The sequence below is a fragment of the Panthera onca genome, chromosome E3, assembly GCF_046562875.1.
Source record: "Panthera onca isolate mPanOnc1 chromosome E3, mPanOnc1 haplotype 2, whole genome shotgun sequence".
In the NCBI taxonomy this organism is placed as follows: Eukaryota; Metazoa; Chordata; class Mammalia; order Carnivora; family Felidae; genus Panthera; species Panthera onca.
Window position 1 is genome coordinate 8,873,565 of NC_138354.1, and position 22,768 is coordinate 8,896,332.

Consider the following 22,768-nt stretch of genomic DNA (forward strand, 5'->3'; position numbering starts at 1 on the left):
ATGGACCCTGACAATCCATAGTCTTCTCCTGTAACATTTTTTTGAGACCTGAACATCAGTGCTGCTGAAGGGTGGCTCCCGTGCTGCAGGGCCGGGGCACTGGCCACCATCAGGCAGCTCAAGGCAAGCAGCACTGCCCAGCACGGACTTGGGTCAGACCTCAGTCCTGTCACTTACCAGCCGTGTGACCTGAAGCCCAGCATTTCGCTTCTCCGGGCCTCGGTTTCTTCCCCTGTACGCAGGGGCGGCAATGACCCCTCTCCCACCGCATACGTGGGAGGATCCCGTCCCAGATGTTGGCCACTCCGCTCCTCCTATTCAATAATATTACCTCCCATCTTCCATCAGTTTTAAGAAGTTTTCAAGGATTTGCAGACTCTATTCCAACCAAGCTAATCCACTAGAAAGATCACTATGGAGGACTTATTGGCTCAAACCCGAATGGGTTTTAACTTGAAGCATAGCTGGGGACAGGTGATGCATAAGGACAGACGGGGCAGATGAAGCCCCAACAGCACAGAGAGAACAGAGAACTTGAATCTGAAGGCACGTCCCCTTTACTTCACTGCTGCCCACTGCTCCCCCCTGCAGTCCTTCCACAGTAAAAAGCCATATCAAGGGCACAAGGACCCTGCTTGTCCCCAAAAGCAAGGGCAAGGACAAGTCCCCCAGGGCAGGTGCATGTTCCCTGAAGCGCCGAGCCCCCTCCAGCCGCCCCCCCCGCCCCGCGCTACTGGACTTTTTCTCAAGACCATGGCCCCTGGATTGCTGCCTTCCTCCGTACCCACGTCCCACCTCATTCAGGGGTGTTTTAAGACCCTCAGACCCCGTCCAGGGCCAGGCCTCAAGTTCTTTGATCTCCTTAACCATGGGCTTTTCCCCAAGTCTTGCTGTCACCCACGACTACTCTACTTCTCAGAGACTAAATTCAGGCACCCCACCCCCTGACCACGTTCTGCTGTCCTTCTGTCTTTCCATGCCTCTCATGTTTCATGGCTCATTCTGCCTCCAGGCCCGCCGATCCCTGTTCCCACCCTTGTCCCCATCATTTTGCTACCTGGTACCCTTACCTCCTCCTGCCATTGTCCCAGACACAGCCGTCTCTCTCCCGCCTTCCCATTCCCCGTCCCCCTGCAGATCCCAACCTCGGGTCCGTGCTCTGCCTGTTTTCTCCACCGCTCTCCTCTACCCCTCCAAGACTCCTTCCTTTCCCATCACTTCCGATCATCACTCCTGCCTTCCTACTTCAGCAGGAAAACGCCAGCCACCAGCCTTCCCCGCCACAGCCCCTCTAAGCTCGTCTGTACCTCCAGCCCTCCCCGCCTGTCCTGTTCAGACGCCATTCTGGTGCACCTGCAGCGATCATCTCTCTCACCTGTACCGCCAGCTCTCGCCCCTCCGCTTGGAAACACGATCAGCTCGCTCTCAGCTTCAGATCCACCCTCGGCCCTTCTAGAAACTATCCTGTCTCTCGCTGTTCTTTTACATTCAGGCGTCTTAAAATAGCAACTCGTGCTCACTGCCTTCACCTCGTCACCTCCCGTTCGGTACTCGGCCTACAGCCACCTGGATTCTTCTGCTCCCACAGCCCTGCTCTGCCTGCTCCCCCCGGTCTCTGGTTATCTCCTAAAGCCAGAGGGTCTCCGGGGTCCTTGTCAGACTCACTGCAGCACTGACACTGTAGATCTCATCCTCTCTCCCACCGTTGTCTCCTGGTTTTCCTCCCATCTCTGGATCCCTCGTGGCTGCTTCTTCGTGGGGGTGCTCTCTGCCTGTGGATGTCCCAGGGTTCCGTTCCCAGCCCCCATCTTTCTCACCGACGGCACGGACCACGACCACAGTTTGTGTTCTTGTGATCCAAGATCCCTCTCTCTGGCCCAGCCATTCTTCTAGGCTTCCTACCTACCTGTCTCACTGCCCACAGGCCATCTCCAGGTGGGCAACCCAGAGACCCCTCCGACTCCACAATTCCAAGACGAGCCACCGTCTTCTCCCTTCTTCCGTGGCGCCAACCCAGAGACCCGAGCACCCTCCTCACTTCCCAGCCTGGGACCGGGGGCTCCTCCGCCCTCCTCAGCCCCTCCTGCGTCAGTCCCCCCCCTCCCCCCACCGTCCTGTCAGCTCTGGCCCTTTCCATCTCCACACCCTCTGGACTTTTCTCCAGTCCCACCACCACTGCCCCAGTTCAGGTCTTTTTCATTCTTACCTCCTAACGGAGCACCTTCCTGCCAGCCCTGCCATCCGCTCGGTCCTCCAAACTGCAGCCAGAGCAGCCTTTCCGAAACGCATGCGGCTGATCAGACCATTCCCGACTAAAACCTTTTCGTTCCTTCCCTCTGCCTCTGAGGTAAAGTCCAAACGTCCAGCCTACCCCGGCACTGCCCGTCTCTCCGGCTCCTCCTTCCCCCTCCACACCCCAGGCGCACGCGGGCACGCGCACGCTCACACACATACACACTCTGGAATTGTGCCGTCTCGTGCCCTTGTGCCCTCTTTTTTACACCTGCCGGTCCCACTTTCCGGAACAGTCTCCTACCGCCTCCCACCTCATCCTCTCTTTTTCTGGTTAATCACCCTTGGCCTTCAAGATCCAGCTTAAACACCATCTCTCCTGGGAAGCCTCCCTTGACCCCTCCCCGGGCTGAGCTGGGTACCTCCCTCCCTTGGTATCTCCCTCACCGCGCTTCCCCGGGGTCGCCGGCACGCTTCCCCGCGTCCCCCACTGAGCCGCCAGGCAGGGCCAGCCGGCAACGTCGTATTCCCACAGAGCAGGCGCTTGGCGAACGTGGGCTAGGTTTCAGAAAGGTTCTGGCCCAGGGGTTCCGAGACGCTCTTGGAAGAGCAGGGCCGAACGGCCGGCTGCCACGACGTACACACGAGTGTGAGCCGGCAGCGCCCCGTGGCGCTCTTGGGAGTCAGGGGCCCGGGCTCATCTCCCGGCTGGGCCTGCACCTCAATCCGCCTTCTCTCCCTCCCTCAGCCTACATGAAGCGGCGGCACAGCTCGGTCAGCGACAGCCAGCCCTGCGAGCCCCCCTCCGTTGGCATCGACTACAGCCAGGGCGCCAGCCCGCAGCCCCAGCACCAGCTGAAGAAACCCCGCGTGGTGCTGGCTCCTGAAGAGAAGGAAGCTCTGAAGCGAGCGTATCAGCAAAAGCCATACCCGTCACCAAAAACCATCGAGGAACTCGCCACCCAGCTCAACTTGAAAACCAGCACCGTCATCAACTGGTTCCACAATTACAGGTACGTCCCGGCTTGGTCCGGCCCTCGGCGCCCTCAGCCCTTGGGAGGCGGCCCGTCTGTCCCGCAGGGAAGGGCCACGAACGGTGCAGCGGGCTGACGTGCTGGGGACCTGGCCCTGGCGGGCTGGGGACTGAAAGCCTGGTGCTGGGTCGGTTAGTTTGGCTTTTTATGTTTCGTTGGAGCTTTTAGCTCCCAAGGTGGAGGATCACGTCATTAGGGACAATCCACGTCTGTCTGCTGTGCCAGGAAAACGAGATCACTGTAAGGGAGAGTGTAGGCGGCCGTGGTTCCATAGCAGCGAGCATGTCTTAGTGCAGACCCAAAGGTTCTTTTACAGCATTGTCTTCCAAATCAGCCTGATTTGTTTCGTAATGAACTAAATCCAGTCAAATTAATGAGATTTATTGAGCACCTACCAGATCTCCAGACACTGAGCCAAGTATTTATTTTGAGAGAGAGTGTGCACGAGGAGGGGAGAGGCAGAGAGAGAGAGAGAGAGAGAGAGAGAGGAGAGAGAATCCCAAGCAAGCTGCACGTCGTCATTGCAGAGCCCGGCATGGGGCTCCATCCCACGAACCAGAAGATCAAGCCCTGAGCCGAAATCGAGTCGGACGCTTAACCGACTGAGCCACTCAGGTGCCCCTTACCTGCATTTTACAGATGAAAGACATAAGACTCACACAGGCTAAATACCTGACCGAGGCATGTCAGCTTAGGGCCTAGTGCTCTCCCGTAGAATGAAGCCGACTGGGGTAAAATGTTTGGATTAGGTCATGACACCGACACACAATGCATGTCGATCGTAGCTGCAACCAAGACTTCCTGCCGCTAGAAACCGGGACTTCCCGGTGGCCCGATGGAAATCCCTGCTTGTTTAATGCCCTGAAGTGACTGTCTCAAACTGCTGGTTGTCATCAGAACATCATTGTCTCTAGGGCCCAACAAAACTGAGTCGGGGGCTCCTGGTTCTACCCAGGGGACAAGCACACGCACGTGGCCAGTGCGGGCGGAGCCCTCATGGTTACCCACCTGAGACAGGTGTCGGGCAACAGAGTATATCCCAAGCAGCCGGGGACCACAGGGACTGGTGTCTCGGACTGGGCCCTGCCTTAGCTGTTAGGTTCTGCTGCAGCTTCCCAAGCCGCCCTGGTAACCACCCCCCCTCCCACCAGGTGCTAAACAAAGTGGGGACTTTGAAAATATTAGATGGGACCCAAAACAGTACCTTTATTGCCGGTGAAAGCTAAGTAGGCATTTGTAGCTTAGTGTGAGAGCCAGACAGACCTGCTGCCTGACCGCTGGAACCAGGCAAGGGGAGCCACGATGGCAGCACCGTCCCCAGCCGGCCTCCCAGGCGCGGCCTGGCTCCCGCGAGGACAAAGACAGTACACGAACTGAGCACAGCCAGCTTATTCATCCTCGGTCTACAGACGAGATAAGAACAGAGGCAGAGCGAGGCCAGCAGTTGCAATGGTGGAGCTCCCTCCACCTGGACGGAAGCTCTGAGAGCGGGAAACAAGTGAAATGAAGGAGAAGGAACGGAAACCTGGGCAGAGGGTCACCGGAGCCTCTCCCCGCCAGGTGTTATGCAATCCCATTTTTACTTTCTAGACACAAAGGTGCGTTCGAATGTGTTCTTTTGGGTCTTCTGCAACTATGTTCGCTTTTTTTTTTAAATGTTGATTTTTGAGAGAGGGACACACAGAGCATGGGGGGGGCGGGGGGCAGGCAGAGAGAGAGAGAGAGGGCGACACAGAATCCAAAGCAGGCTCCAGGCTCTGAGGGGTTTGAACTCACAAAGCTCGAGATCATGACCTGAGCCAGAGTCGGACGCTTAACTGACTGAGCCACCCAGGCGCCCCAAGCGACGTCCACTTCAGTGCAAGCACGGGAACCCTGGAGACGGCGGAGTTAACTGGGTCGGGTTGCCACCTGTTACCCAAAACACCTCCAAAACATTTCCCCTGGCCCTGCTGGGGTCACCTCGTTCCCCAGACCCTCCCCTACAGGCCTCAGCTGAACGACAGTCACTGCCTCCTGGCCGGGGCACGCTCTCGCCCGGTTTCTTAGCTTTGGTCACTCGCCTTCCTGACAACTGTGTAACGCCCATCACAGTACAGGTGGTCAGCTGCTCACTGTGGAGACGCCCCATGTGTGCGTTTAACAGCAGCAGGGTCAACCATACACCACAAAAGTAAAGACAGAAGGGGGAGAGAGGAGAAGGGGGAAGAGAACCTCAAAACTTAGGAAATGAGCTCAGATGCAGATCTAGAGTGGATGCTCAGTAAATGTTTTCTTGCAAAAATAACCGTAACAAAGCTGGCCAGGCTGACAAACGGAAGAACCTGGGGCAGAGATTCACTTCAGCTGCCGAGATCTGGAAAGATCTTCTGCAAGAGGTAGGAGATGTGCAGGGTCTTGACAAAAGAACTGAGAAGAATTTTATAAGCCACAAAATAGATCAGATGAGAAGTGAGCACCAGGTCATTCAGAATTGGCATAAAGCCCCAAGAACTGAGGTCACTTGGGTCACCCGGGAGGCAGAGTGCAGAGCAGAGATTCAGACAGAGAGCACACCCCCTCCATGGCTTTTAGCTCTTCTAACTAAATGCTACCAGCAGAGACCAGCCCGGTAGACCCCAGAGCTTCTTACAAGAACTGGCACACAGCAGCACTTAGCACACATGCACAGAGTTCCTTTCCTTGTTTCTTAAAATGCTGATTTATTTTGAGAGAGAGAGAGAGAGTACGCAGGGGAGGGGCAGAGAGAGAGAATCCCAAGCAGGCTCCACATTATCAGCACAGAGCCGGACACAGGGCTCGAACCCACAAACCAGGAGATCGTGACCTGAGCGGAAACCAAGAGTCAGACACTTAACAGACTGAGCCATCCAGGCCCCTGACACACACACTGAGTTCCTAAGGGAGGAGATGTCTCTCATATTCTGCAGGAGTTAATTAAACAGGAGAAGTTGACTTTTTTTTTCTCCTGCCCACGGGAACCCACAGGGAATAGTGGTGGGGCAGGGGGGGTTGGAGATCGATTTTCACCCCCATCAAGAGAGTAAAACTTTGCTTCCTCTTACCATTTCACCCTCAAGGAATTAGAAGTATCTTAGGGTGACCATTTGCCCGGGAACAGGGCCAGGAATGCCAGAACAGGGTGTCACAGGACACCTGGTCTCCTCCCGGAAGAACAGGTCCCCCAGTAGAAACTCTTCTGAACCCTAAATACCGTGGCGCCCTGCAGACCTCGCCTTACATGGCTCTCTGCTCCCGGGACCTGGTGTTTCTAGCTCAGAAGAGGATATTCCTCACAGACGCGGAGACAAATCTAGGCGAGGAAAGATGATGTCTCCTGTCGCCTGAGCATAGAATGTGTGCCAGGCACCGAGCCGGGAGCATCCTGTGTGTTGTCTCATCGGATCCTCTGATCGGCAGCGGGGTGCGGTGCTACTGGCCCCATTTTCCAGACAGAGGTTACACGGGTTCACCCAGCTGCGGAGGGGGGCGGCCAGGATGCCAGGCCACAGGCATGAAGCTGTCCCTTCCCGCCCCGCAGCCCCTTGACCTCAGCCTCAGCACTTACAACGGGGATTGTGGCATTCAAAAGGCAGCTGGATGGTCAGCACAGTGCCCTTTTTTTCTGGGTCTACTTTGTGTCCCATATTATGCGTTAATATTTTATTCCTAACATCTCTGCAAGGAAGAAACTATTCTCCATGATTTTCAGATCATACGGAGAGGCTCCAAAAGGTTCAGGAATTTTTGCCATGTTGCAGAGCTAGTAAGTTTACAAACCCAGGTTTGCCTGGTTCCACAGAGCCTGTGCTCCGTTCTGGGGCCAGTCTACCCCTGGGACTCAGAGTTACAACCCACAGGTCTGCCTGTCTGGCCTCCCTCCTCCCCAGCCAGGGTGGGATGGGATTAGGTGTTCACCCCGGCTGGCATTCTTGGCTGCCAAGGGGCCTTCAGCAGACAGGCCTGCCCTCACGGCACAGCATCCAGGAACCTGACGGCAGGGGCTCCCACTTCATAGGCTCCCGTGGGAGCCCAGAGAGGGAGGAAAGTCTTCTGTTACCCCCCTGGGAACTTCGGGGGGGGGGGGGGGCGCTGCTTTAGGACCTACCCTGAAGCTCTGGCTCAGAAACCATCCTCCGGACAAGAGTCCTCCGCAGGGAGCAAATAAGTGTTGACACATCAGTGCCATCAGGGTTCTGATACACTGGACTAAACTACAGCCAGATTCCCGGTGGCTTCAACGCTGCCCTCCCCCATCACAAGACCTGGCATATAGTGGACTCTCAAAACAGGTTACCTTCACTGGGGTCTATGTACTGCAGAAAATATTTTTATGCATGCCTAGCCCAAGGCCCGGTTTCTTTCTGCAAGACAGTGGGCTTAGTGCTGACTTGACCTGAGGATGCTTTTCCACTAACAGTTGGCACATTAATCAGAGGCTTTTTCAGCTCTTTGGAACCACCTAGAGAGACTTCTCATCGAGCCTAGTACAGTGGGCAAGGTGGAAGGAGAAACGCAGGCCCAAAAGCAGACTTAACAAGAGCCATTTCATGACGTCCCAAACCAGGGACGGCCAGGGCCCGTGTGCACCTTGTTCCCTTCACACCCGACAAAGTATGGGAGCTTGATTATAACACGCTTGCTGTGTTGGAGCGCGTGTCTGGTCTCCTTCCTGCTTGTTCAAAAGTGGCCCTTCCCTGGTCTCCTCTGAAAGGAGGGAATTGGTTGAAACGTAATCTGGGAGAACCCTGCCCGGGCCCTGACCCCTGACCTGTGGCTCAGACACTTTGGGCGACTACCCAAAGTCCCGGGGAGGACAGGCCCGTTCTGCATTTCCATTTGTTAGTTCAGTCCTCATTTAAGACCGCATACCTAGCACCATGCCGGGCCTGGGGTGCGCGAAGGATGGGCCGCGACATTCACAGCGCGATTGGAGGTGGGGTGGGACAGGAGATGCAGGAAAAGTGCCATCGAACCAGTAACACTGGCGCGCCATCCTCCCTGAAAAGAGGGGCCTGGCCCTGGCCCCGAGGGGCGACTCGGGCAAAGGCACTGAGCTTGGGAGGTGGCGGGGGCGAGGCCCGGGCCTGGCGTGGGGGGTGACGCCCTGCCCGGCCGGGGAGGGGTCCCCCGCGACTCCGAGCGCGCGCACGGCCGCCCCCCTGCTCACGGCGCCGCTCCGCTTGTGTCTCGCAGGTCTCGGATCCGCAGAGAACTGTTCATTGAGGAGATTCAGGCCGGGAGCCAGGGCCAGGCCGGGGCCAGCGACTCCCCGTCGGCCCGAAGCGGCCGAGCCGCGCCCAGCTCGGAGGGCGACAGCTGCGACGGCGTGGAGGCCGCCGAGGGCCCGAGCGCCGCGGACGCCGAGGAGTCGGGCGGCCCCGCGGCCGCCGCCAAGTCTCAGGGAGGGCCGGCCGACGCGGCCGCGGCCCCGGAGGAGCGGGAGGAGCCGCCCAGGCCGGCGGAGAAGGCGCATCCGCCGCCCTCGGGGGCCCCGGCCCCGGACGACGCGGACGACGAGGGCCGGCCCCGGGCGCCGCCGCCGCCGCCCCCTCCGCCGCCGCCGCCCGAGGGCCCCGCCGACGGCCCGGGGCCCGTGCCAAACCCCGCCGCCGCCGCCGCCGCCGCCGCCGCGCCCGCGGCCGGGGAGGACGCCGCTACCTCAGCCGCCCCGCCGGCGGAGGGCCCCTGCCGGGCCCGGGACGGCGCCGACAGGAGTTCCGCTTTGCCAAGCACCAGCGCGCCGGCGGCCGCCCGCAGGGCCAGCTCGCTGCAGAGCCTCTTCGGCCTCCCGGAGGCGGCGGGCGCCAGGGACTCTCGAGACAACCCCTTGAGGAAGAAGAAGGCCGCGAACTTGAACAGCATAATCCACCGCCTGGAGAAGGCCGCCAGCCGGGAGGAGCCCATCGAATGGGAGTTCTGAGAGGGCGCCGCCCGCCCGTCCCGCCGAGCCGAGCCGAGCAAGAGTCGGGCCGAGCCGGGCCGGGCCGAGCCGGGCCGGGCCGAGCTAAGCCGGGTCTGGCCGAACCGAGCCGGGCCGAGCCGAGCTGGGCCGAGCCGAGCCGAGCTGAGCTGGGCAGGGCTGGGCCGGGCAGAGGGGCGGGCGCCGACTCCGCGGCCTGGACCGTGTTGCGCACTTAACCGCCCTGCGGGCCACAGGGCAAAATCGCCATAGGCCAAGGTGCATATAGAAAACAAAGGAGCATTAAGCCCAATCTATGTCGTGTTTTCAAGGAAGAAAACGGAAATGTGTAGTCGAGCTTTTTTGTACCCTGAAGTGTTTTTTTTATTGCCCTAAGTGATTTCCACAGGTTCTGGAATAACTCTTACAGCTTTGCCTTGCGCCCTCCTCTTTCGTGTGGGCTTTAAAAAAAAAAAAAAATCAAACCCACATATTAAAAGGGGGCTTTTTATCTGCCATCTAATGGCTTCAGAGCGATAATACACTATTATCTTCTTAAACCAGGAAAAAAAAGGGGGGGGGTGGGAGGGGGGATTTTTCAGAAAAATTAAAAAAAGAAAGTTTTTGTAGCTGTTCAGTTGCCACTAAGAGATTGCACAGTCAAACCGACTCTAAACACACTAGTTTGGATTCCTAAATATTTTCAAGTAAAGAATCTTCTCGTTTGAAACTTTGAATTAAAATAAAACACATTTACTCCACATATTTTTTAACAGAAAGAGAAGTCACATCAGGAAACGATCTGATTTTGTGGTAGCTGACGTAGTGTTTTCTTGTACGTGAATAGAATCCTGACATGTAGTGCACATGATCCATAGCTTTAACTGGCTCTGGGCTTTTGCTGGCCAGGGTCTGTTTAATACACTCCATTCTAGGCCAAATCAGGACAAAAAGAAAAGATCCGAATCTAGGTATTTTATAATCTGCTTTTTAACCTCTAACCGCAGAGCACGCTGATCAGACCTCATATCTCGGAGGTTAGGAGACAAGTTAGAACTGTAGCATGTCCCCGTTCATTCTGTTTTAATTTATGGTGTCTACGTCTGCGTTGGTGAGTCCGCACACGTGCGAGCGTGTAAAGGAAGGAGGAAAGAGTGGGCCGCCGAGGTGGCAGCAGGCAGCTTGGGGGGGGGGGGGGGGGGCCGCAGGGGTCCCGCCCCGCGTGGTCAGCAGGCTTCCCTTGGCACAGAAGGCAGCACACCTCTCAGCACTCTCCCGGGCGCCTGATGGACTGAGCCCCACCAGGGGCCGCCGCTCCCCGGGCCCGGCAGGCTCTGGCGCACGCGCACTCTCTCTCTCTCTCTCTCTCTCCCGCTCTTCCCACCACAAGCACTGAGGACTGTTGACCGTCGTGGGAAGCTTCCTTCCCTGCAGCGGAGAGAACGTGGCAGTCCGGGCTCTGCCCTCACCCCTGTAGAGATGGCCCACACTCCCACCAAAACGTTGTTGCTCTTCACTTCCAGACCAGACCATCCATCGACCCTTCATTCATTCTGCCTCTTGGAACAGTTCTTTTATGCACAGTGTAGGGCAGTCTAAGTACAAACCTGAAGTCTAACTTGTCTCTGATTCCTCCTGTTGTCTATGTGTATACGCGTGAGAATAGAGGTGGGTGAGAGTGTGCGTGTGTGCGTGTGTGCAATTTTATACGTCTGTGTATTTTCTTAAGTACCTGTGCACACATAGAGTGCATTACTGCCACCTTTTTTCAATAAGCTGTTTTATCAGTTATGGCTTCTACAAGTTTGCTAATTTAGACTCCTTTATTGCCATATCTTTAAACTAACAATAGATGATTTCGGTATATATATATATTTTTTTTTGCTTATTTATAGGTGCTGTATTTTATTATCTGATTGTTAGGAAGGGATGAAAGGGGCAAATATTCTTTAGAGGGATAGACTGCCGGCAGTATTGGGTATAATTTACAAGATGTAGTTGTCATACTGTATATTACTGATTGAAAACTTTTTGACCGTATTGTGTATCATTGAAACCTTTGTCTTAGGTCAACATCTTTGGATGGCATTTTAATGGTGCATTCATTATTTCTTAAGTTTAATTAATATTACCTTTTTTTTTTGATGGGGGGGGTGGGAGGGAGTTATAATTTTCAAGGTATGCCCCCGCTATTACACCTCAGTGTGCTTGTATTAATTAACTTGTAGGACTTTGACTGTAAGATGTGAAACCACATTTCTTGCATGATGTTTTAGAAATTACGTAGTTCATTTACAGTCCTTTAACCTGCAACTGCAGCACTTAGTTAAAGTTTTCACAAATTTAAGAGTCACTACACTAAAGACAATGCCTTTTCATGAATAAGAAGTTTTCAGAAGGCTCTAGGAGGCTGGGAGGCAGGCTATTTGCCTTTTGATGGTCGTATCATCTCTGAACTTGATACCTGGTTCAGTGAGAAGAGAATTCAAAATGGAGGAGCTTAAGGGGAAACAGATTAACATCTGGCTCGATTCAGGTGCATTAAGAAGAGCGAGTTTGCATTAGTGACCCCCCCCCCCCAGGACAGTGAGTAGCAGAGCCCCTGACAGTACTGTGGTGTCCTCTCCACGAAAACCTCGAGGGAATCGTGTCATCATGTGTGATGAATCTCTAAATATCTGATTTTTCATTGCAATGAAAAGCAGGGTGTTAACCAGAAATATTAGGGTAGTGTTTTAGTTTTCAAGGCATGACTGTTATTTACCAAGGCGTTAAATCCGAGGGAATTGAAAAAAGTATAGATTTGTCCATCCTCGTGGCCAAATAGTAACAGTCTAAAACAGCCACTTTGGCTCTTCCAAGCGATTTAGTCATTTTTGTTGGGTTTTGGTGATGGTGGTGGTGGTGGTGGTGGTGGTTTTTAAACTAGGTTTATGTTGACTTCCGCTCTACCTTTTTTGCCAGACTTACATCTGGGTGCTCGATACAATCAGTTGGTTAAAGTTTGCTTGCGGTTCTGTGTTTGTATTTTTTCTCTATTTATATATATTTTTTTTATCGTGATCCCAACCCTATGATCTTTTGTGTTAAGCTTTCACTGTAACACTTCTAAGAGCTGCCACTATATAACAGAAACCTGTCAGGGGGTCGGGGGAGTGTCCCCCCTCCTCGTTGCACCTCAGTGTGAGTCTAAGGGTTGATCTTTCATCTTGATAAGCAATATTCAAGTGCCTTGAACAGCATCCTCTCCGGGGGGGCTTACCTTCAGCTGGCTGGCATTCCAAGCTGTAGCCCCCACAGGCAGCCGACCTCCTCTTTACGCTCCATCAGTTTAAAAAGCTGATTTGTACCTCTCCCCTGGGGAAAGCGGTTCCGTATAAAACACTAACACTTAATTACAAGCTCCATTATGCCATTTTAAATGGCTTCTTTTTGTTAATTGGAGGCAGTGTTCATAACTTAAGGGTTTTGCCATTACTTAGCTGGCTAAGTGGAGGTTCGGTGTAAAATCCGCGTTCGCGTTCGGCCTCTTGACCCTTGGTTCCAGCCACACTCCCTTTGTGGGATCGGAGGGGGAAGGCGTGTGGGCTCCGTCCTAGACCTGTGCCCGCTCGCCTCCACCGTCTGGCTCCCGGGCGACCGCCAGCCTTGAACTTCTGGATCAGTCGGCCTGTCCGGGATCTCTGTCCGCCAGACTGATCTTCAGAAAGGATCGCCGTAGCCATCCAGCTCAACTCGAGTATGCTCAGAGCCGACCTGCGTGAGGAACATCACAACATAAGGTGGCTCGTGGTCGGCAGACTGTCCCGGGATGCAGGCTTGGAGAAGTCTCCAGGAAATGCCAGGATCTTGACCCGTATGACCACCGTCAAACCATGGCCGCTGTGTCTGTGAGAGTGACTGAGGCAAAAAGATGACGGTTGCCTCCCCGGGGCCGGTTCCCTGTGCTTCCAAAGCACAGGTGCCTCCCTGCCCGGTCTCCTCCTTTTCGGCATCTTCGTTCTTCTCCCCATTTAAAACTCATCCCCTCCGACGTGGACGTTTGGGTCCGCTGGTTGCTGGTCCAGACCCAGAGTGCTACAGAGCTTGGGGTTGAGTGTTTGTGCTCTCTCTGGCCATGGGAGACCCTCCCCATGTACCGCCGCCCCCCCCGCCCCACCGGCCCGGAGCCACGTCAGTCGTGCGGCTCATGAGGAAACCAAGCAGAAGGCAGGTTGTACTCTAATCCGAGGGAAAGCTCTGGTGTCGGCTCGTTGCCCTAAGATCACGCCCCAGTCGTGCCCTAAGAGGTCGGGACAAGAGTCACCGGACGGCTCAGTCCACAGGCCGGCGCCTTCCCGGCTGCAGGTGAACTGGGGTTCCTCCTGAACGCCTGCCCCCTCTGGCACGGTGATCAATGAACCCTGTTGACATTCTATGCAATGTTTCTCATTCCTCCTTAGAAAAACAAACCTCCCTGAAAGTAGCAGAGGAGCCGGGGGGTAGGGTGTACGCACGCCCTTCTGGGATTACCACAAAGTGAACCGGTGTTAGTGACCGACTACACCTGGAGCTGGGGGACAGCGGCCGTTGCCTTAAATGCACTCTGCCGGGCGCCTCTGGACAGGCCTGTAAAAACAAGAGTCCGCCCTTAGCCATCCCGAGCCCCCACTTTCTGAGGCCAGTAAGCCAGCCGTGCGGGGGAGATGTAGCAAGGCGAGGTTCGGGTTAGCCACGTCCCTTCCCTCCCTGGGAAGGACGGGAGGTCTGCTTCCCTCCCTGGATGTCCTCCCTCGTCAGCACACTCCTCCTCCGTCCCCTTCTACCTCACTGACCTGTGCTCCCACCCGATGCTACTCCCCACCCCAAGCCCCTCAGAACCGCGAGGCCCGAGTGGACTCCGGCGCGGGAGAGAGGGAAAGAGCCAGAGGCGCGGCATTCCTGAGTGTCTCGGCCTGGCGGGCAGGCTTCTTCCCCCTCTTCTCTTTTGTGAGCGCGACATGGACGGACAGCTGTGCTCCACGAGGCACATGGCTTTTTCTCTCGACTTCCACCTGTTCCTGACGCTCTGACAGCTGTTTCCTTTGCTGGCGGGGGCGGTCTCGGGCCTCAGAGGGCCTTGTCTTTGGCCTGCCTTTGCTTTCTGTCCGTTCCTGCTCAGCTGTTGAGCTCCATCAAAGCCGTTTTTCCCTTGCCCTGAGCTGCCCCTACATGGCCACGTGAGGACACTTCCCCAGGATCCCTACCTGGCGTTGGGGAACTCTGCCTTCATTGTCTCTGGCACAGGGAGGCTCTGATTTCAACTCCACCGCGAGACCTCCTTCGGAAGCTTCTCAAGGTCAGGAGAGGAGATGGTGTTCTCCAGTCCACAAACCCAGTCTTCGATCACGTGACTCTTCCCAAAAGAACATGCCAGTTTCTATGCAGTGCAGAGGAAGGAAGAAAAAAAAAAACAAAAACAAAAACAGCTCCCTGAGCCGCCGGTTAGATGTGGGTGCGCCCTCTCTGGTGGCCAGAGTATTCTCCTGCCGGAACGACTCGGGAACCTAACTAAAGATTTGTGCCATGATCGCCTGCTTGCGCATCTGCCGGGAAAGCTCGCACTTAGAAGTCCCCCCCCACCCCCATGCTTGTTGTAGTTTCGTCTGCGCCTTGGTGGCAACAGGAGAGCCTTCGGGACCACCACCCCCACCCCTGTACCCAGGGCAGAGCTCCCACCCCAAGTGGCAAGGTGGTGGCCTGGGACTCCCAACGTGGTACAGTCCCATTGCCCGGAACGTTTGCTGAGAGAAGGGTCCAGTTTGACAAAAATCTTTCCATTCCCATCAGTTTCTGCCTTTTTGTAGATGAAAACCATCAGGAGAAGAAAACCAGTTCCCAGTGAAAGTTCCGAAAAGATCCAGCCTGTGACCCCTTTACAGATGTGCTGAAAAGTGGAGGCCCCAACCCAGGGGGTGAATCCGGAAGGCAGAGGAGGGGCGTGGAGAGCAGTGAGCTGGGCAGGAAATGAGCTCCGCCCGAGTTCCCTGCCCCAGCAGCCCTGGAGCCTCATCCTGCTGAGGGAAGAAGGAAAGGCAGGTTCCCCGGGCTCTCTCCTCTCAGGGGACCTGCCCCCACCTGCCCAGGCCCTGCGGCCCTTCCTCCACCTCCCCTCCAAAGATACCGTGACCACGCTGTCAGCGGTATCTCCATTCTCATTTTTGCATGAAGTGACATTTAGCTTTAACAAGACATTTCCAAAGCGCCTAGTCTCCTCCGGAATGCTAACTTGAAAAGTTGGGCATTGTAGGCGAAGAATCCTAAAAAAGGCTAGTGAGAGAAAGGCATTAGGCTATGCAGAAATGTGCACTTCCCCATCCCCCTGGTATTAACCTTTTAAAATACCTTTGAGTTGCTTTCCATGGATCATTTTCGCTTCTCCAATAATGTTAAGTGTAGTCTGTGTTACTGTCGTTTTCTGTAGCGTTTAGGCTTTCATTTCTACCACAAGGTAATGCTATATGCTATGTATCAAGCTTTCTGTGATCAGAAAGGAAAGGTGCCTTATATCCCAATGTCACGGCTACATCCCTATGGAAAAAATAATCAGAAGCACAGTGTGTACGGAAGCGTTGGGACTTCCGTTGGCGAAACCAGACACCATTCAGCAAGATGCATCGAAGTGGCACGGGGCTGCTTTTGTTTGAAAGTTCCTCTCCCTTTTCATTTTCCCTTCTTTGTCTTTTTCTTTTTCTCCCCCCCCCCCCCCGCCTTCCTTTTTTTTTTTTTTTTTTTTTTTGTAGTTTGCTTTAAACAGAAAGCACTTAAGTAGATGACTATGTGTAAAAAGCTCTGTGCAATAGAAATCATTTTTCTTCATTTTTAAGAGGTAATGTATTGCACACCAAATGAACTCGAAGTAAGCTTTAGACCAGGACGATTCAGGTTGTGGGTGAGCATGTTCACTGTAGTTCCGTTTGTTCATGAACTGAAGGGAAAACAGGCCTCCCCAGCATCCCCCCACCCCCCCCATCTCAGCCTGCCTCTTACTGACCACCGAGCGAGGTGTGCAGGTGCACAGGGCCCCCCCGGGCACCTGCTGGAACCGCTGGCTGGGGGGGCAGGGGTGGGGGGCGGGGGGGGGGGGGCGGTGTTTGTGACCCAGCAGCTCAGAACCCTCCCAAGTGTGAGACCACAGCCATCCCTTCCAGCACTTAACCTTTTCTTGTTGAGATGGATTGACTGCTACTGACCTGCCAGCGTGCGTGAGGAGAATTATAAAAGGATGTTTCCTTGAGAAGAAAAAAAAAATTATTTCTATCCTCTTCTATTTATTGTTAGGTTAATCATTTAAGTACTTATCAGGAGTGTATTGTTGTTTTGTGTTGTTGTTGTTGTTGTTGTTATAAATGCTTTTTGCTATCACTCCAGTGGTTACTGTCTTCTGCCTCCTGCCCTCTCCCCCCCCCTCCGCCGCCCCCCGGTCCCCAAAAGAACCGAAGGGTCTGGGGATCTGACTGGGGGGCCAGAGGGGGCTTCTCCAGCAGAATCAGACATCTGTGTCCAGAGTAGCCACTCAAAAACTAGCGGTCTCCGCGTGTCTAACTTTTTTAAATGAGAGAGTTGAAGAAGAACACTCAGTGCAAGGAGCTGCAGAGACGTAGAAAAGCAAAGTTCAGTTCCCCAAAGCCTCCTAGAGCCTCTGGTTAAGACTTCTGGGTTCATGAAGTTTCAGTGAGCCCTGGTCAGAGAGGGCGGCGCGGCAGCGGCCTGGTCGAGACTGTGGCTTCCGAGGGAGAGAGCGGTTTCTTGCAAGGCTCGCGTGGGTTGCTGTGTTCTGTTGGCTTTTCTTGTTGTTATTGTGGTTGTTTTCCTTGCACACAAAGTTGGTCAAAACCATCTTGCATCTCGCGAAGCAACAGTGTATTCTGGTCCGGCTGTGGCTTGAGGACCCACACCAGCGAGGTGGGGGGGGGAAACCCCTCCCCGCTTAATGCGGTGAAGCTCTGAAGCTTAGAGGGAGTAACACAGCCTAACACAGCCCGTTGCTTGCTAATCGGGTGTGAAGGTGGGGTGGGGCCCAGGAGAAGGGGGCTGCCCGCCAGGCCGAGGTCCAGATGGGGCCGCGCGGCTGACCCCCGCTCCCAGAGGGCCCCCCCCAACTCCGACTCGCTTTCTGTGCCATGACTTCCCTTCTCTGAAATTGTCGGGGGTCCTGATTCTGTCCTCATCTCTGAAAGAAAGCCCTCCGACGAAATAACCGCCCCCATCTCCCCCACCCCGCGCCCCAAAGAGTTCTCATTTCTCTCGAATCAGTCTATGCATTTCTCTCTTGAGCCGTTTTCTGCCTCTTTCCTGGGGAAAACGGGCCTCTCCTGTCCCACCGAGACCCCTCAGAAAATGCTGTGCATTTTGGAGACGTGAGGATTCGTGCAAAACTCTTTACCGCGTTTGAGAACAACTCGTTAGCAAATACAAGTGGGGGAAAAAAAAGCAGCAGAAAAGGTGGGTTTCCCCACGTCCCTTTCCACTGAGTAAGACCTAGCTCTTTGCAATGTGCAATAACTACTTGCCGCGAGAGCGGGGAGCACCACGCTCCTGCCCAGACTACTAACACAGCACAAGACAAGCTCGCTCGCAGAGTGGCGGACTTCTTCCGGAAAACTCTTCATAAGCTCAGCTCCCCCCCCCACCCCCACCCCCCAGTGTATCGTGGTGTCTTACATTTTAGCAGTATTTTATATTTTCTGTAACGCACTAAGTCTTAGATGTTTTTAGAGCTCGTTTGTTAATACAATCACAGACCTTTTTTTTTTTTTTAAATCCTCACAGAGACCCGATTGACCAAAAACAAAAACAAAAAACAAACGAAAAAAAAAAAAGGCGTCGTTTTTGTACAAATAGCTTTGAGAAGCCTCTGTTGTGTTGCTGTGACCCATCTCTGGTAACATTTTTTTTTTCTTGCTATTTGTTTTGGACATTAAGAGTCAAAAGTTGATCCAGCTGGCGTGGGGGTGGGGGAGGCACCCGTCGGCCCCTCGACGTCGTCCCTTCTGTCTTTGGTTAGCCATACGATGTCTGTTCTCAGCACTGTACAACGGTCCCTATATGATATGGAGAAGCAATATCACTGTATGAAACTCACACCATGTATTATTATTATTCACTAGCACCCTAGGTGTGATAATTGAAGTAAATATCTTTTATACAAACACAAGAACGTGTGGGTTGTGTTTATTTAAAGTGCCCCGGCCTGAGGAGAAGCAGCAAACACTGTCATTCTGTGTCCAAAGGGCACCTCGGGGACTGCCATTCCGGGGGCGCCTGGGTGGCTCAGTCGGTTGAGCGTCTGGCTCTCGATTTCGGCTCGTGATCCCAGGGTCGTGGGATCGCGCCGCGCGTTGGGCTCCTTGCTGAGTGTGGAGTCTGCTTGGGATTCTCTTTCTCTCTCTCTCTCTCTCTCTCTCTGCCCCTCTCCCCCGCTCGTGCTCTCTCTCTGTCTCTCTAAAATGAAACAAAAAAAGTATCGCCATCCCTCCGCCTCCCAGTGTCCCCGATGGCAGGTGTCAGCAGAAACCTGGCGTGGGGCAGGATGCGCGGGGCTCTGCGCACCAGCTGGCCCCGCTCTCTGCTCTCCACCGGGTCTGCATCCGGGTCTGCGTCCCCGCTTGCTGTTGTCACCCTTGCTGTTTGAGGACCAGGAATGGTAGTCGGCAGTGCTGAGCGAGGCACTAGGCTGATGGTAGCAGCCCAGTAAGTGGGGCTCAGGGGCCCCAGGGCCGCGGCCAGGTACGTCTTCAGAGCAGCCAGCACTCAGCCAGTGGCCTGGCTTTGCCTGCTCTATGGGGATCTCTCGCCTTGTCCCTGAATCGCGATGTGAAGGATAAGCCAGGGGCACTGGTTAATGCGAGCAAGTGAGTGGGAAGAGGAAGGAGGAAATGATGTCTGTGGGTTTCTGGAATGATCGGGCTCCTGAGAAGGGGTCTCCAGCCAGCGCTCGAGGCTGGAGGCAAGAGAGCTCCGCAGAGTTGGCCGGTTTCTGATCTTGAAATCTAGAAGGTTGGAAAAGAATTGCCATTCCTCACCCATGTGTGACAGGGGGCGGGGGCGTGATTAGTTTGTCGTGCATTAATTTGTAGGTTTCGGAATGAGACACTCCTAATGTGACACAGGAGCCTCAGCGATCCTGCCTCCAGTGGGAGGAGCCCCCCAGCACAAGACGGTCCCGCACCAAGGCCAGGCACTGCCGGCAGCCCTGAGCCTCATGTGGTCACTCAGGGACCTGAGCGCATCTAGAACTGTCCCCAAATGTCTGCCCCCACAGATGGGAGAAATGTGCCTAAAACCAGAGCTCTGTCCGTCTGACTTTGACAAACTTGAAGTCTGATTCAGCTAACATTATCTGCGACTTTTAGCAGATTGCTAGTTTATGTATGCCCCGTCCCCCTTCAAAGATCTGGTAACTAAATTAAAATGTAAAATGTAAAAAAATTAAAAAAAAAAAACACTTGGCACAAAATCTCTTAACCCGGAAAGTCTCCCCAGGTGCTTTTAAAGGGAGATTTAATTAAGCAAAACTGCTGTTGCCCGTGGTTTGGTCGGCCTGACTCGTTTTGCAAACTGCCAGGTCCTAAGGCAGAGGAGGGACTGCGACTGGGGGCGGGGGGTGGCCCTACTCCCGGCTGGGCCCCCAGCCTCCCTCCTCCCCCTACAGTTAAGTGAGTCTGAGCAATGATGTGCCTTGTTTGATGCCCGGAGGAAACACGGTTGGTGATACAGGGGGTGAAACAACGGTTGAGCCTTGGAAAACACGGAGGTTTGGGGCGCCGACCCCCCCCCATGTAGCCGAAAATCCGCGCATAACTCTGGACTCCCCCAAAACATAACTACTAATGTCAACTACCGTTGACCCGAAACCTTTCCGGTAATGTAGTCGCTGAACACGTTTTGTATTTATACGTATGATACACTGTATTCCTACAATAAAGTCAGCTAGAGAAAAAAACGTTGTCAAGAAAATCCTAAGGAAGAGAAAATATGTGTGCGGTACGGTACTATTCAAAACACCCGCCGTCTAATTGGACCCGCGCGATTCAAGCCCGCGTTGTTCAAGGGGCCGCAGGAGGTATTAGAGTGTGCGAGCCATACGCCGTGATCCTGTCTGCTTGTGTTTGGGGTACGGCCTGCCTCCTCCGCAGCCCCAGCGTGCCGGCTCTGGGGGGACACATGCTTGCTGGTCTCTGCTTGGGTGCGGCATCGGTTCCTATGAGGGGGCAGGGGTGTGGGGGGCCGAGCTGAGAGCCCAGAGGGCCCCGGAGGGCTGTTTTGATGTTGGTGGGGGGCTTCCGGTCACCAGGCCCTTGATCTGCATCTGGCCCACCCAGTGTGGGGTGAGCCAATTTAGTAGAAGCAGGAAGCAGGGCGCGTGCACGGTGTTGGGCATTCAGAACTTAGTACCTCTTCCAGGATATCACTAGGAAGGGCTTTTTTTTTTTTTCCAGGAAATTGGTTTGTGGACAGGTAAAAGGCTGTTCTGTTGGGACGGTGGAACGGGGGGCGGGGAGGGGGCTCCAGGGAGTGAGGTTTGAGGACCCCACTCACCTTCCAGTGAGGCATCGGTCAAGTGGCAACGCTCGGGACTCCCAGTGTCTTCTCTTACCAGCTGGCTGGTGGTGGCCTTGGGCAAGTCCCGGTCAATGCTCAGGAAACCCTTTCGCAAAGAATGAATGAGTTTTAACGTCTTTGAGATTCCATTTCTGTCTCTTTGAAGGGGATATAATAATGCCGGACTCGAAGGGCCGCTGGGGGGGGGGGGGGGAACCGAGCGATGGCACCTGTAGGCGCAGCGCCCAACCCACAGCGGGCACTCGGGACGTGGCAGTTGTAGCTGTTGATGTGGGTGTCGTGTCATTGGATTTAGTGGCTGGAGAAGCTCCCTCTAGTCACAGTTGTGTCCACCTTGTGCCGGGGCGGGAGGGGCCCCTACGCAGGGCCGGGCCCTCTGGCGGGTTAGCCAGAGCACCAGTGGCTGCAGCCTGACCACCGCCAGTGATGCCCAGTGACACACGGGCACACAGGTGAGGCAGCCGAGTCCCCCACACCCAGCAGCTCTCTCTCCAGTCCTTCACGGGCTTAGTCAGTAGATCGTCACTGACAACTGCCCTGTGCCGGGGACACGCTCCGGGCTAGGAGTCCGGCAGCCTCAAGTGGTTCACGGCCCAGAGGGGAGACAGAGCAGGTGCACAACCACAGCCCAGGCCCGGGCCTGTAATTGGCATTGAGGGGGCACCGGAGCACCGGCTTGGAAAAAGGCAGGAGACCTTGATGGGGAGTGGCCTTGAAACGGGAAGAGCCATCTGCAGGAGGCAGGGAGGGCACACGGGAGTGAGAGGCAGCATGTGCCCAAGTCAAAAATGGATCCGCAGTCCCAATTCAGGGCATGGCCCAGAGGATTCTGGGTGAGGCCTGGGCAGTTATCAGGTGGTGGGACCAGCAGAGACCAGCTGGCCATGCCAGCCCTTACTGCCTGTGTCCGGCCACCTCTGACCCAACCTGGGAGACTGTGTGGCCCCGGAAATCCCTTTGCAACTTTCCACCTAAGGGAATGGGCGCTTCCCTGCTGGGGGGGAGCAAACTCAGCCCATCGGCTAGCAGGCATTAAGGGCTAACTGTGTGCCACTGATCTGGGCACTGCAGTGATAGCAGGGGACAAACAAGGAGCTTGCCTTTTAGTGGGGGCTGTCAGACGGTAGACATAATAAGCGAGAGAATTCCACAGTGCTTTAGGCAGTGATAAGTGTTATGGGACAGAAACAAAGGAAGGAGGACAACTGGAAAATCAAGTAGAGGAGTTACAGTTTTAAATCAGGAGGTCAGGGTAGGCCTCCTTAAGAACCTAACATGTGAACAGAGTCTTGACAGAGGGGAGGGAATGAACTATGGCCGATGCCTGAGGTCAGAACATTCCAGGAAGAGGGGAAACAGTAAGTGCAAAGGTCCTGTGGTGTCAGTGTGCCTGGGAGCCAGACGAGCTGGAGCACAGCCACCAAGGGAAAGAGTGGGAGGCAACCAGGTCAGAGAGATGAGGACAGGGCAGGGCAAGGAAGGCCTCGGAGGCCGTTGTAGAGTTTTGGCTATTACTCTGAGGGATGTAGGGCCCACTGGACGGTGTGACCAGAAGGTGGTCCGATCTCACTGTTTAAAAGACTCTCTGACTGCTGCTTTGTGATTGTAGGAGTGGGGGTGGAAGAAGGGAAGTCAGTGAGGAAGCTGTCACCATAATGACGAGAGCCGACGACCGGCACGGGCTGGCAGAGGCCGTGAAAAGTGATTGGAGTCTGGACGTGTTTTGATGGTAGGGCCGAAGATAGGACTTGAGACAGATTAGATGAAAGGAGTGATAGAGAAGGAGCAAGGGTGGCCCCCAGGAAATTGGGCCCGGCCACTCACGGGTGGCCTGGCCTCTGCTCCCACTGCCCCGAGGATACCACCTCCTGGGCTGTGCAAAGGGGGTCCAGCTGGGGTGAGGCAGGCTTGGGGGCGGGGGGGATCGGCCTTCAGGCGGGACCTGTTTGGACTCCGCACAGTGAGCTCAGGGAGAGGAGTGGCCTGGACGGCACGCTGGAGAGTTACCAGCTTTCAG

The 22,768-nt window shown here is 54.9% G+C and overlaps 1 protein-coding gene across 10 annotated transcripts in view; it reads left to right on the forward strand.

Moving 5' to 3' along the window:
- The window catches only part of CUX1 (cut like homeobox 1), a 366,198-nt gene that overhangs the window by 330,260 nt on the left and 13,170 nt on the right, over positions 1 to 22,768 (forward strand). For 7 of the 10 annotated variants that reach the window (XM_060649257.3, XM_078440403.2, XM_060649254.3 and 4 more), the window contains 2 exons: positions 2,981 to 3,245; positions 8,463 to 15,946. The exons of the other annotated variants lie outside the window; for them this stretch is intronic. In XM_060649257.3, the coding sequence (XP_060505240.2) occupies positions 2,981 to 3,245; positions 8,463 to 9,189 (992 nt within the window). In that variant the 3' untranslated portion in view covers positions 9,190 to 15,946. Of the gene's footprint in view, positions 1 to 2,980; positions 3,246 to 8,462; positions 15,947 to 22,768 lie in introns of those variants that run through there. 10 annotated transcript variants of the gene reach the window in all.